General features: G+C 40.7%; 1 protein-coding gene across 1 annotated transcript; it reads left to right on the top strand.

Annotated features, from left to right (window-relative positions):
- The first annotated feature begins 9,436 nt into the window (after positions 1 to 9,436).
- On the top strand, positions 9,437 to 10,462 carry LOC137296638 (allatostatin-A receptor-like). The gene has a single exon (XM_067828451.1). The coding sequence runs from the start codon at positions 9,437 to 9,439 to the stop codon at positions 10,460 to 10,462; it is 1,026 nt and encodes a 341-aa protein (XP_067684552.1).
- Positions 10,463 to 15,995: the final 5,533 nt, after the last annotated feature.

Genomic DNA, 15,995 nt, shown 5'->3' with positions numbered 1-15,995 from the left:
TTTCTGTGTTCGAAATCTATCAAGGCATTTCGTTTCTGAAACTTTGGTGTCTACGTATAACAGTTTCTGACAAATCTGTCCTTATTGGGGATAGCGTGCATTTAGTCAAGAAACACATGTCAAGGAACATAACTCTGTAACAAATTGTAACAGTTACGTCATTTTGTGTAACAACAATCAGCACAATTCAGTCATTGCATGAAATTTCACTTATCAACTTAATAAACAAAAGTGGATCACAACTTCAACCTTGCCTGTTGTCAATAACAGTTAAAACTATTGTGGCAGCGACTGTATTTGACACTTGCTATGTCCACAGCAGCCACACCTCACAAACCCCTGTCCATCACATAAAGATGAAAAGAAACTTCATGAAATATAGTAATTGTTGTGACACAAAATGCTATTTAGTTATATGTACATGGTTGTAGTTTTGTTGCTCATGAATTGCTGTAGTTATGTGGTCTTAGTTAGGTTTTTGTCACAGTCCTCGCTACATATACTACTCCCACTTTACTAAGGATCACACAAGTTCACAATTTTACAAAAAACGTAGATTATAATTGGTAATTGCATCTGAATAAAAAGCTGGATAAATAGTAATGTGGTAACCTCTCTGTAAGCAAACAGCCACATTAACCTAACCTCATGTACTTGATATATGAGTAGCCATAGAAATGGTTTTCATGGCACCAATCAACCATTCTGCAAATCATGGAACCAGACCATGACAAAGAAACAACATATCAATAGCAGGTATCGGATCGACAAGATGCAGTGGCATACTGAAAACCGGGATCTATGTTTACTGTAAGTTTAGGCATTTAAAACAAATTTGCCCACGCATAATAGTTTTCTGTTGAATCCAGGATTTCCTCCGCAGCAAAGTGTGAGTAGTGTGTTCAGGTTGTGTTCAGGTTCTTCATAGATAATGTTAGTTGGAATAAGACTGTAGAAAAGAATAGTAACATAGTTGCAGTTAGGTTAACTACAACCCCACTTTGTTAACTACAAAAGTGTAGTTTCTGTGCGATAGTTAGATGGTTGTAGTCACAAAGCTGCCACTTCGTGGTGTAATGGGTGTAGTCCCATAGCATTGCGTTTACATTGTAGAGCTGACTGAGAAACGTGGTTACAAAGTTGAAATTACACAGTGGAGGTTGAAGGACGTAGTCACATGGCAGCAATCAAAGGGCTGGATTTACAGGGCAGTAGTTATATGGTCCAAAGTCTTTGTAGACTAACATTTGATCTCTGAAATGAACATGTTTTCCAGAAAAAACGGTTCCTAACGAACATTTATGAAATGTAATACAAAGAAGCCCTGAGACCATCATCATTAACTCTAGTAATCTAAACTTGCCATATATTATAGATGTGAATGGCAGTATTGGGAAGATTTGTTTCAGGGTCGTGCACGACCGACTACTAGTCCATGATGATTGCACATTTAGAGGCACAAGGCTGACGTAATAGTAATATTTAACCATTTGCCCAATCAAACGGGGCCATTTGGTAAATTGCATAGTACAGTCCTGCTTCTGCCGCCGACATGAACGCTCTCTGAGCGAACTGTGTCAGTCAGCACGTGTCCGTCTGTTTACCGACGTCTGACATCCGTGGTTGCTCGGCTTACACCCGATGCTATACCTCAGAAAACTCGACTGCCACGCGTTGGTGCTTTTTAAGGTATGTATTACATATGCTGCCATTACTTCATCCTCTTTGTCATTGCTGGGCATAAGGCTGTAACAGACTGACTCCAATTTTTCCCTTTCTTATGCCAGGACTTGTACTCCTCTTACTGATGTTCTTGGCCTTCCTCGTTTGATCTTTCCTGTTGGTGCCCCTCTGGATGGTCTGGAGGCCTTCCTCGTTTGATCTTTCCTGTTGGTGCCCGTCTGCAGGGTCTGGAGGCCTTCCTCGTTTGATCTTTCCTGTTGGTGCCCCTCTGGAGGGTCTGGAGGCCTTCCTCGTTTGATCTTTCCTGTTGGTGCTCTTCTGGAAGGTCTGGAGGCCTTTTGAGGACGCGCCCAGGCCATTTATGATGCTATTGCCATGTGTTTATTTCTTGATATCCCCTATCCCCTACGTGTGCTTTCTTTATATACAACACTCCAAAAACGATGTGCTGTGAGTAAATGTTTAGTTCCCTAAACAGTGATTGTAATATCACGGTTACAAGGCTGTGTGTTTTGTAGTTAGAAAGTGGTCACTCTCGAGTAGTATTTACCTGTGGATGTATACTACGGAAAATGACATAACATAAAATTGCTTAAAATAATATGTCATTTGAAAAGTTATGCAAAGAACTCTAATTCAACATGCACCAAAGCAATTCACATTACATTTGATGTCACGTATTGCAAGTGACAGGTGCATTTTGTACACAATGAACTTACTCACTTCTGTCTCCAGTTGTGCACGCGTGGGGTGAAATGGAGTGACGTTTACGTCAAGTCCAGAATCAGCCACTGACGTTACTGACAAGCGTTGGTTCAGACATTATACACCGTTCCCCATGAGCTTTCTTCAATAGCTTAGACTCGCCTGCGCGTCGTGGGTGTCAAGCTTGCATCAACGCACTTTAGACGCCACATCTCTTCAAGGGCGTCAGAATGCCTTGTGTCAAACCATACAGATTTCGATAGTATCCTGTCAGCAGTTAAATAGTGATTGAGAAAATACCACAAACACCACATCTTTTGCATTAAAATATGGTCTAACATCAAATAATGCACATTTATTTTGTTCAATAGTATAGGTACAAAGTCGCCATTATGGAATGACAGTTACATTGAATATTTACTATTTACACAGTTCCACGGCGTCTGAGTTCCATACACATAGTCTGCACTATGGCACCTTTAACTATCGGTGCCTTTATTTTAAAACAGAATCGACCCCGGGTGTAGCATCATTATTTCGCTTTGTGTATAAATCCCGAATGTGAATGATTAATCAGACTCGGTATTGAATCCCGACTGTAAACCAAAAATCAGATTCGGGATACGAAATCTCCAGTCCCAGTTTGTTCAATCGAGAGCTACTTGTGTGTTTATAAAGGCATTAAGTGCAACATAGACTCATTATGTAAACGACGTCCCAGGGAAACTCTGAGGTGGCTGTATCTCGCTCAACAAATATATTGCGGTGTGTTTCTGAAGTCTCTGAGATGATCTAATGTTTAAATAAAAATATGCTATTTGTAATAATTGTTATCTCTGATGCCGTTTGGGGAAATCATTCCTTCTGACTGAACATCGACACATCTACAAAATGAAGTCAACAATAACACGCCCTGGTGTGCCTTGTCAATTGTGTGCCATGGCTTGGTCCGTGTAGTTACCATAACATATCACAGTAGTGTCGGTGTCATTTTCATAATGTACCACAGTGTCGGTGTAGTTATCATGATGCATCACTGCATCAGTGTACTTAACATGATGTATCACAGTGTCGGTGTCATTATCGTGACGTATCACACTGTCGATGTAATTATCATTATGTATCACTTTATCGATGTCATCACGAAGAATCACAGTGCCGGAGTTATCATCAAGATCTTTCACGGTGTCGGTGTTACTATCGTGATGTATTACGGTGTCAGGGTAGTTACCATGATGTATCACAGTGTCAGTGTAGTTAACATGATGTATCACAGTGTCAGTGTCGTTACCATGATGTATCACAGTGTCGGTGTCGTTATCATGATGCACCACAGTGCCAGTGTCGTTGTCATGATGCATCACTCTGTTGGTGTCATTATCATGATGTATCACAGTGTCAGTGTAGTTATCATGTTGTATGACACTCTCATTGTAGTTTTCATGATGCATCACAGAGTCAGTGTAGTTATCATGATGCACCACAGTGTCGGTGTCGTTATCATGATGCATCACTCTGTTGGTGTCATTATCATGATGTATCACAGTGTCAGTGTAGTTATCATGTTGTATGACACTCTCATTGTAGTTATCATGATGCATCACAGAGTCAGTGTAGTTATCATGATGCATCACAGTGTCAGTGTCGTTATCATGATGTATCACAGTGTCAGTGTAGTTATCATGTTGTATGACACTCGCATTGTAGTTTTCCTGATGCATCACAGTGTCAGTGTCGTTATCATGATGTATCACTCTGTTTGTGTCATTATCATGATGTATCACAGTGTCAGTGTCGTTACCATGATGTATCACAGTGTCAGTGTAGTTATCATGTTGTATGACACTCTCATTGTAGTTATCATGATGCATCACAGAGTCAGTGTAGTTATCATGATGCATCACAGTGTCAGTGTCGTTATCATGATGTATCACAGTGTCAGTGTAGTTATCATGTTGTATGACACTCGCATTGTAGTTTTCCTGATGCATTACAGTGTCAGTGTCGTTATCATGATGTATCACTCTGTTTGTGTCATTATCATGATGTATCACAGTGTCAGTGTCGTTACCATGATGTATCACAGTGTCAGTGTAGTTATCATGTTGTATGACACTCTCATTGTAGTTATCATGATGCATCACAGAGTCAGTGTAGTTATCATGATGCATCACAGAGTCAGTGTAGTTATCATGATGCATCACAGTGTCAGTGTCGTTATCATGATGTATCACAGTGTCAGTGTAGTTATCATGTTGTATGACACTCTCATTGTAGTTTTCCTGATGCATCACAGTGTCAGTGTCGTTATCATGATGTATCACTCTGTTGGTGTCATTATCATGATGTATCACAGTGTCAGTGTAGTTATCATGTTGTATGACACTCTCATTGTAGTTATCATGTTGTATGACACTCTCATTGTCGTTATCATGATGTATCACTCTGTTGGTGTCATTATCATGATGCATCACAGTGTCAGTGTCGTTATCATGATGTATCACTCTGTTGGTGTCATTATCATGATGTATCACAGTGTCAGTGTAGTTATCATGTTGTATGACACTCTCATTGTAGTTATCATGATGCATCACAGAGTCAGTGCAGTTATCATGATGTATCACAGTGTCAGTGTAGTTATCATGATGTATCACTCTGTTGGTGTCATTATCATGATGCATCACAGTGCCAGTGTAGTTATCATGTTGTATGACACTCTCATTGTAGTTATCATGATGCATCACAGAGTCAGTGTAGTTATCATGATGCATCACAGAGTCAGTGTAGTTATCATGATGCATCACAGTGTCATTGTCGTTATCATGATGTATCACAGTGTCAGTGTAGTTATCATGTTGTATGACACTCTCATTGTAGTTTTCTTGATGCATCACAGTGTCAGTGTCGTTATCATGATGTATCACTCTGTTGGTGTCATTATCATGATGTATCACAGTGTCAGTGTAGTTATCATGTTGTATGACACTCTCATTGTAGTTATCATGATGCATCACAGTGTCAGTGTCGTTATCATGATGTATCACTCTGTTGGTGTCATTATCATGATTTATCACAGTGTCAGTGTCGTTACCATGATGTATCACAGTGTCAGTGTAGTTATCATGTTGTATGACACTCTCATTGTAGTTTTCATGATGCATCACAGTGTCAGTGTCGTTATCATGATGTATCACAGAGTCAGTGTCGTTGTCATGATGCATCACTCAGTTGGTGTCATTATCATGATGTATCACAGTGTCAGTGTAGGTATCATGTTGTATGACACTGTCAGTGTAGTTATCATGATGCATCACAGTGTCGGTGTCGTTATCATGATGTATCACTCTGTTGGTGTCATTATCATGATGTATCACAGTGTCAGTGTCTTATATGTTGTATGACACTCTCATTGTAGTTATCATGATGCATCACAGAGTCAGTGTAGTTATCATGATGTATCACAGTGTCAGTGTAGTTATCATGATGTATCACTCTGTTGGTGTCATTATCATGATGTATGACAGTGTCAGTGTAGTTGTCATGTTGTATGACACTCTCATTGTAGTTATCATGTTGTATGACACTCTCATTGTCGTTATCATGATGTATCGCTCTGTTGGTGTCATTATCATGATGCATCACAGTGTCAGTGTCGTTATCATGATGTATCACTCTGTTGGTGTCATTATCATGATGTATCACAGTGTCAGTGTAGTTATCATGTTGTATGACACTCTCATTGTTGTTTTCCTGATGCATCACAGTGTCAGTGTCGTTATCATGATGTATCACTCTGTTGGTGTCATTATCATGATTTATCACAGTGTCAGTGTCGTTACCATGATGTATCACAGTGTCAGTGTAGTTATCATGTTGTATGACATTCTCATTGTAGTTATCATGATGCATCACAGAGTCAGTGTAGTTATCATGATGCATCACAGTGTCAGTGTCGTTATCATGATGTATCACTCTGTTGGTGTCATTATCATGATGTATCACAGTGTCAGTGTAGTTATCATGTTGTATGACACTCTCATTGTAGTTATCATGATGCATCACAGTGTCAGTGTCGTTATCATGATGTATCACTCTGTTGGTGTCATTATCATGATGCATCACAGTGTCAGTGTCGTTATCATGATATATCACTCTGTTGGTGTCATTATCATGATGTATCACAGTGTCAGTGTCGTTATCATGATGTATCACAGTGTCAGTGTAGTTATCATGTTGTATGACACTCTCATTGTAGTTTTCATGATGCATCACAGTGTCAGTGTCGTTGTCATGATGTATCACAGAGTCAGTGTCGTTATCATGATGCATCACTCAGTTGGTGTCATTATCATGATGTATCACAGTGTCAGTGTAGGTATCATGTTGTATGACACTCTCAGTGTAGTTATCATGATGCATCACAGTGTCGGTGTCGTTATCATGATGTATCACTCTGTTGGTGTCATTATCATGATGTATCACAGTGTCAGTGTCTTATATGTTGTATGACACTCTCAGTGTAGTTATCATGATGTATCACAGTGTCGAGGTAGTTAACGGGACGTACATTTTCCCAGAAGAGCAGTTTCCTCAAACCCGTAATGATCTGCACCTGTCATATTAAAATGACATCCACAAAGTAGGCCCGCTTCTGCTAAACGCGTCGTAAGTTTCGATGATTATTTTTTGACCGACAAAATCCATCAAACAAATATAGCAGGACAGGATTGTCATGTCTTACAAATGTTGTTATTACTCCAGACAATTAATATTGCCATTTTTTAACAAATACCTGAGAAATCGCTAGTGACTCGGGAAACAGTACAGCACGTGTACAATCGGTAGAGTCTGTTTCTGTTTGGTGTACGGGACGAACAAATCTAGTTTATACGTTACTTAACGATAAATAGTGTGAGTTTACGGTGTCCGAGCTGAAGGACGCCTTCCTTGGCTATGTTTGGGATTTATTGATCATTAGTATATTACATAGGAGTTCGGGCCGCTTGGCTCACTTACACCATGTCCGCCATAACGGTTTGCTAAGATTGTAAAATTAGTAGCAACCATGCCACACGTTTTCATACAAGCGAGAGTGGCACTCTGTAGTTCATGGCGAACCATATTCTTTGAACATAATAGTTCAGTTAATCAAAAGTCAATATTGATAGCAGTGATTCTATCATTGCCCCATGTTGATTTACATATTGTTTCCAATGGGGGTGTGGCGGGCGAGCTGTCTATGGCGGCAAGTTAGTGATGCAGCGAGTTTGCGGTGTCCGGATCGAGCCTACCTGTTGCCGATGTGAAAGCCTTGGAATAACACAGCCCCTTACTCTTAAAAAACAACGAATTCGTCGCTACGTGGCCCGACGGTGGCCATATGAATAAGTGCAAACACCCAGTCGCGGGAACAGCAACGTCCAGTGAACTTGGGCAAATTACAGTGACTATGTGTCCCAGTCCACCCAGCTGTGCATGAGTACCTCGCAGTTGTGAGACAGCTACAATTCGTCGGTCTGACTAGTGGCTACAAGAGCTGCATACTCCCCAGTTAGTTGCGATTGATAATACGATATATCGTCAAGACTGACATCCAATGTTCAAGAGAAAAAACAACCGAGCCTTGAGCGCTGGCGCGCTATACAAATATCCTATCCTATCCATGCAATGCAGTGAATAATGCGCCACATTATCGAGCTGATTACAGTCTGAACAGATCGTAGGATATCTTTATGGGTAACACTTAGATATGCATCAAGACCACAATGTCCAAGATGAAATTTAGTTAGAAGAACCTCTTGCCTCTGTGATGTAGAAAGAACAGCTTCAGTGCCATGAAGATGGCATCCCTTTAAGATGGTAGCCCATCTCTGTTGCTATTTTGTGTGAGCATGGATCTTACTGACTGTGCATCACTCTGCTGTAGAAAGTAATACTGACTCATCCAGTTCTGATCCACCAAACTCTCATGCAGCATTTGCCAGTTCATGGGTTTCTCATTGACATGTGGTCCATTCCGAGGGGAACAAGGCAACGAGCTAAACTGTTGATTCTGACATGTCGCTATCACGTTAATACATTAACTACGTTTAGCGATCATTCACACAACCATAAATACATTTACATACTCATAACTAGCTATGTAGGTAAGCCCACGACAAAAGTTGTTGTGTCAATCCATATATTATAATTATTTACATTCTGAAACTCACATGTGTGTGTCATTGCTTAATAATTCCAGTAAAGCACATTTAGAAAGACTGCACATGTATTCTAAAAGCATTTGTTCTCAGAAAGAATGCTCTACTACCCACCCACACATGATTCATTAAAGTACTACAAGCATGTGTCCTTTCAGGGTGAAATAAAGATTGTTTGACTGATTGACTGAATACTGACTCGCACATCGAATCCAGCTATAAAAGAAACACCTGGGGCCTGTTTCACAAAACCCTCTTAAGCCTAAGATCTCGTAACTTTTCTCGTAACTCTTGTACCTGGCATACTGTCACATAGGAGGTGCAAATGCTACGAGAAAAGTTACGAGATCTTAGGCTTACGAGAGTTTTGTGAAACGGGGCCCTGGTCAAAGTTAGTTGTGGTCCAATTTGCTCAAAGTCACTTTAATAGCGATCGTTGCTTTGTAATTCGCTGAACGCCACGTCATGGCTGTGAAGGTTATATGTCACATGATTTATCCCACCGGGTACCCATTTTATTGCGCGCGTGCGTGTCTGTGTGTGTGTTTAAAGGCATCTATTTCGTCTGAGTTATTACATTGTGAAAGGTTCAGTTGTATCATAATTGTAGTTCCCGGGCGACAGTATTCGGAGAGGTCATAGACCTCACTTTGGTTCCCGTCTCTCTGTTTGTGTCGTTTGTCACGAATGTTGCAAAAAAGACATCATTCGTACTTTTGTTCATATCGCCTTCAGCCTATACATGATAGATATTTGTAGTTTACTAAAAATGATTTACTGAATCTTTGTTCTGTTTCACTTCAGAAATTGGAGTGTAGTGCACCTGCTGGGACCGAACAAGAAACATCATGTCTAGTGATTTGGCTGAGCTAGAAATTGATCTCTTGGGGCTGACAACTGTCACCCCTTCCAACGCCAGTCAGAATGCTGCCTGCACGGACTGCAACAATAACCGATTATCAACTATTTACGAATTTCAAAGACTGGTCAGCATCATCGTACCATCTATATTTGGGGTAGTATTCATCCTGGGACTTATTGGAAACCTTCTGGTCCTCCTTGTGGTCCTGTTCTACCAAAACATGAGGAATACAACCAATATCCTCATCCTCAGTTTGGCTGTTGCTGATCTCTTCTTTATCGTCTTCTGTTTGCCATTCACAGCAGCAGCATATGCTTTGCCTACCTGGCCGTTTGGGAACGCGGGGTGCAAGCTGACACAATTCATGACTTACCTTAGTTTCTTCGCCAGCGTCTACACTCTTGTCCTCCTGTCTCTTGATAGGTACCTAGCAGTAGCCCATCCCATCAGATCAATGCGCTACAGGACCGAGAGGAACACGTGGTTAGCCGTTGTGATAACCTGGGGAGGGATTCTTTTATGCATCATTCCAATCCTGTTCCAGTATGGTGAGTTTACCTACAATCAAGAGTTTGAAAGCAAATCCACGTGTCTGAACGTGGCAGGTCTTATTGATCCTCAAGTCAAGAAGATCTTCGCTTCCTGCTTCTTCGTCTTTGGATACGTGATTCCTCTTGGCATAGTCTGTCTCATGTATGGCCTTATGCTAAAGCGACTTGTGGGTGGGGTAGTACCTGGTGATAAGCACTCTGCGCAGAGTATCCGGGCTAAAAGGAGAGTTACTAGAATGGTCATTGTCGTTATTGTCTGTTTCGCTCTCTGTTGGCTACCAGTTCAGATTATTCTTACAATCAGAGGTTTTGGCCAATACCCAAGTACGATTTGGTCCATTGGACTGCAACTAGCTGCCAACTGTTTGTCTTACATAAACAGCTGTATAAATCCATTTCTATATGCATTTTTGTCTGAAAACTTTAAAAGAAGTTTTCGAAAGATTATCTGTTGTTTCTAGATAACGTGGCTAATATTAGAACTTACATCCACAAGAAAAGGATCCCGAATGCACTTGTGTCACAAGAACAACTTTGAATAACATGTGACGACACACAGCTAGATGTAACTTCTTTATGCAGCTCATGACTCTATACGTAAGTCTGTGTGCTTGTTAAATTATACTTCATAAGTGAGAAATTTAATAGAGTGAGAAACATTATATTGCAGTTACACAGTCATTTTTGAAAGGGAATGAGACTAGATCTTCATCAAGTTACATGTCACACGCAACGTAAAACACAACTTTGCAGATTGATGATCCCTTTCGGTATACACTTACCGAAATAAATCAACAAAATGCCAAATCAACCTATAAAATTGAAAACAAAACGAGATGGAAAAGCCCTTGAAATCGGAGTTCAAACAATTCACCACTTTTCCCCCCAGCGCTGGGGGAAAGTGATTTCAACAGCTATGCTGGGCTGTGCTCATAACGGCCAATGAAAAGGCTTCGTTAACACTCGAGTGCACACCCACCGGCTCTGACTGAGTTTGGTATCGCGGCTGTTTCGTTTCGTGGGAGGTAAACCCAATTACAAAATATTGCACATTTGATTTGCGATTATACGTTTATAATGTATACGTAGATACCGTGTGGTAATTTCGTGAAATGATGGGAATGTTCTCCTTGAACAGCATACGGTACGTCTAATGTCAACTCTAGGGGATGGGATCATATTGCAATGTACGAATAGACCGTTGTAGTATATCCCTCGTGGTCACTATGTTTGGTGGTATACACCTACTCCTGTTTAATTGTCATCATGACTTGTGAAGATCCGGGTTAGAATTGATCTTCAGTAACCCATGTTTATCGTAAGTGGCGATCCGACGAACGGGAGTGGGTGGTCAGGCTCGCTGTCTTAGTTGACACATGGGACTCATTTTATCCCAGTTGCGTAGAACGGTGCTCATGCTGATGATCATTGGAATGTCAGGTACAGACATTATTTACAGACCGCCACCATATAGCCGGATATTGCTGAGTACGGCCAGAAACTAAACTAACTCACTAATTGTCATTATTCACATAATGTTGTTACGAGTATATATTTTCCGTATATTTTGTCATTAATTCAGTAATAATTATTATTGGGTCACAATGTTTAGTGTTTTGAGTATTGATTATGATGGGTCACATTTCGTTTTAATAGCTGGTCAACACTTTTACAATTCTTGCTTTCCGGAATTTATCTGCTCCTAGTTTTCAATGTTTACCTCCGGGAGACTTATTCTAGGGCATTCTTCAGTGTTGACGATGTTCGTTTGTGCCCGAACGTTCGGGAAATGACTTAGTAAATATATATAAAGGCTGGTTGCCGTGTTGAGGGCGACGCTCATACTCATTCACATCACTGCCATGCTTGGAATCCCGTCAACGCCTGGCCTACATTATCTATCTCACACCAAGACTTTGGTGAGTTTGCTATATTGTATTTTGTGACCCACTGACTTAGATTTTGTCTCTCTTGAATTGTACTTGAAATCTGCATTGTTACATTGACTTGTGACTTTGTATACCTTGCTCTCGTGGTATAATAATAACAGACTTTGAACGTAAACAACTTGTCTTTGTTCTGTTTTCCTGGTTTACAAGGGGATTTCTTAAATTGTTGTCACGGTAAATTCTTAACCGTAACAATTTTCAGTTGATGAATTTATAACAGATATAAATATGGTTCATAAATCACAATGCCTTAAAACCACTTGTCATTTCCCTCTGTATGAGGCTATTGCGCAACCTTATTTCCAATTCCTGTGTGGCAAATGCGGCGCAGCCAGAGAGGAATAGAATAAGTTGCTATTAAGGTCAACGGACTAATCGATAATGCAAGTCCGATGAATTACAATCGAAAATGCAATACAATTACAATAATAAACATATAACAGTCAGTGTAGTGCTGGTTATTAACATCAGACCAATTCTGGGAGGTTTCTTGCACAACTTATGCCCTAAAGTAACAACTCTGTGTGCGAGAAAGGAGGGAAACAGCACAGCGCGGGTCAATGAATCAATAACATTATCCTGGCTGTCCCTTCAATTCTGCAAAATCCTCACAGAGTTGGTCTGATGTTTTGATTATGAAAAGCGTTACATTGAGTATTATATGTCTGGAATTTTTTTAGCTAGATTGCAATTCATCGGTACGCTTGTGAGCCATTTATCCCTCCTCGTTGTTTGTCTCACCAAGTTCTAATTGTCACTCAAAGAAAATGGTACATGCTACCTTATTCACGCACTGAAAATTGCTTTGGAACTTTGATCATCATTACCGGAATTATCTAGTACTTGCAGATGTTTCCCGTGTTATTTTTATGTCATTGCATGTACAGATGTAAATCCTTAGTGTGATCGTTAGATGTACCGCTTTCTTCCGTACATCTTCCACAAAGGCTCAGCATTTCTTTTGCCAGCTGGGTTTTCTAGGTTAATAAACATAAATTGGTTTCTTAACTTGACTTTGGCGTTTTCCCTGGCTGACCAGGACCAGCTGTGGTCTCCGTCAGGGATCTACAGTCCATGAAGACCCAGGTTAGACCTGATCTTCAGGAACCCATACTTGTCCTAGCGATGTGGGGATCGGGTGGTCCGAGTCACTGGTCTGGTTGTCATGTCATCGTATTGCGTACATCGATGCTCATGTTAATGATCACTGGAGTGTCTGGCCCACACTCGATTATTTACAGACCGTCAATATGTAGCTGGAATATTGCTGCCCAAACCAATTTGATTTCATTTTAAAAGTGACGTACCTAACACTGACTTTGAAAACGAATTAGGCAGAATCTTCAAAATAGACTTTCAGCAACAATATGGCCTCAACATTGAAATGAAATGGCACGAATTAATAACTTTGAGCCTGCCCACGACCTTTAGCCATACATAAGCATCAAACCCAGTCTCAAATAACCGATCTACTGAAAAATAAATCCTGTTTGATCATCCTCACATTCCTGACAAAATTATCGTTGCGCCAATCTCTTGTAATGTGCAAAAACGAGAAGGCCCAATGCAATATGACAGCTGTCAGAATTTGTCGGACATGTCAAACTGTGGAAACGGCCCCAAGTTCCATACAGCTCTGAGTGCAATCAGTAACTTTAGTGTATAAAATGTGACCAGCATGTTCATTCTACAAGTCCTGTCAAGCGCACCAAAAATTAAATCTTATAAATAAATGAACATCTTACTGTATGTGATCTTCCCGCCCCGGCCAGAACTCTGCCGAAATAGGTTTGAAAAGGATTTGGAACAAATGCCCCTGTCTTACTCATGACGTAGACGACGACGGCGGAGGCTGCGGCGAGGACGACTTCTATCCACCACTAGTCCAGTGTGTCCCAGTTTGTTTGTTGTCTTCCAGGGACCATAAGACGAACAAGCCACGAAAATGCTCCATCCCGGCTATCACTAGCAACAAGCCTAGTCTAGAACAACCAGGAGCTAGCACGAAGGTACCCCCAAAATCGCATAGAACTGAACCCCGCACCCAGAAACACACGAAAAGCCACAGACCACCATATTCAAACGTCCAGAGACGTGTTTATCCCAACAACACAATAGAACCAATTCCCAAATATCCGAGACATCTCCTTCAAGCTTCACTCTATCTTCTCCCGTTGGTACGATTTCAGCACAATGTGAAGTGTGTCAAACTATCAAGAGTGAATGAATGGATAAATTTTACGCCGCTTTTAGCAATATTCCAGCACGATCACGACGGGGCACACTTGAAATGGGCTTCACATGTGGGGAATAGAACTTGCGTCATCAGCGTGACGAGCGAACGCCTTAATCATTAGGCTACCCCACCGCCCCCAAACTGTGACGAAGCCCAAAACACACGAACGTGTTTTACTAGCCATCGTGTCCATTAACACCTGAAATGGCATCATACACAAATTTCGAAAAATCAAACCTAAACAAAACTAAACAAGCTGAATCCAGAATTACTAGCCATTCAAGAATCCACATTAAATTACATTTGTGACGTTATACCATTGTCTCGCTTCATTAGTTTTCGAGGATGGAGAGTTGTGTACCAGTTTCAAATTAACGACATCGTTTTGTTATTTTGACATGTAATTTTGAGAACAGAAGCATTCCCAATACGTTGAATATAATTTAAGTTGGGTATCATTCTCGCAACTCTCCATTCCTTGAAAATAATGTGCCTCGGCTCCATTATTTTCAAGTTTAAGGAATGGAGAGTTACTCGACATCACAGTTACCTACCAACGAATATTCCATTCACTGTACAAAACTACACCGCAGCAAGTAACCCCGTGACCCATACGAGTCTCACTAACCTGTCCAGACAATGACCTACCTTTCACCCGATCCGAATTTTGTCGTATGAATGGGGAAAATAGACACCAACAACAACTCTGGTTACACTGAATTCCAATTTCTCCTTTTATAAGAAAATGATATTTCGTATGAATTTTACTTTTAAACTTTAATAAAACCGTATTTTATATTTTATGTCGAGGTCCAGGCAGCATACCTTATCTAAGAAATCACAGACTGCCACTATTTGATGACGTCGTAAAAGGATTCACAATGCATCTGGTTCACTGGTTACACCTCTTATGTGTTTTTTGCGCTTATTCAGTGTAGTTCTGTAACGCACAGTGATAATGATATGATATCATTAACATACCAGAAGGCCAAACATTTCTAGCGGCAGAGCCTCTTTTTGAGATTTCCACGATTTCCAGGTTTCCAGTTGTCAGAGCTCGCTTTACGACGTGTAAGCAAGGAGTAGAGGGAGTGTAATTTTGCAATAAACAAGTGCGTGGACGTATCGAATCATGCTGATTAATATTTATGTATCCAGTTTAATAAATAGATCTAAAAATTCTGGACTAGTTATCGCACTAAGTAGGACGCGCAGTAGGACGGAACCCAGTAAACAGGAGACGACACTGTTCTGTGATCTGTGTTTTGACTTGATTTACAGGGGCAGACTTTAACAGACTTACATCAGTCGTAACGCTAAGGTGATCGTAATTCCTATACTTCTTCACATAAACTTACGACTGTCGTGCCGCGGTAAGATTATCGTAAGTGTCATACATTAACATAGAGTTAAGACTACCTGAGCGCTAAGAGAGCTTCGAAAGTCTTGACCCAGGATCATAACAAGGTCTCCAAATCAGGACAGCGGATCCAAAGGGAGACAAATCTGTACAACACATTACGACTATGGGCAACCCGTGACTTGATAAGTATTGTCTTTTGATGGTCGGTGGGGTAACCTAGTGGTTAAGGTGTTCACTCGTTAGTCTGAAGACTCGGGTTCGATTCCACACGTGGGTTCAATATGTGAATCCCATTTCTGGAGTCCCCCTCCATGAAATTGTTGGAATGTTGCTAATGCGACATAAAACGCACCCACTCACTCACTATAGCCCTGTGAGTGCGATAAAACGTCATAAAACTCATTTACTCACTATAATCCCGTTACGTCAGATGAAACAATGTCTTG

The sequence above is a fragment of the Haliotis asinina genome, chromosome 9 (assembly GCF_037392515.1).
Source record: "Haliotis asinina isolate JCU_RB_2024 chromosome 9, JCU_Hal_asi_v2, whole genome shotgun sequence".
Classification (NCBI taxonomy): Eukaryota; Metazoa; Mollusca; class Gastropoda; order Lepetellida; family Haliotidae; genus Haliotis; species Haliotis asinina.
The sequence above is the reverse complement of the archived record's forward strand: the minus strand, read 5'-3'. Positions and strand labels throughout refer to the sequence as shown.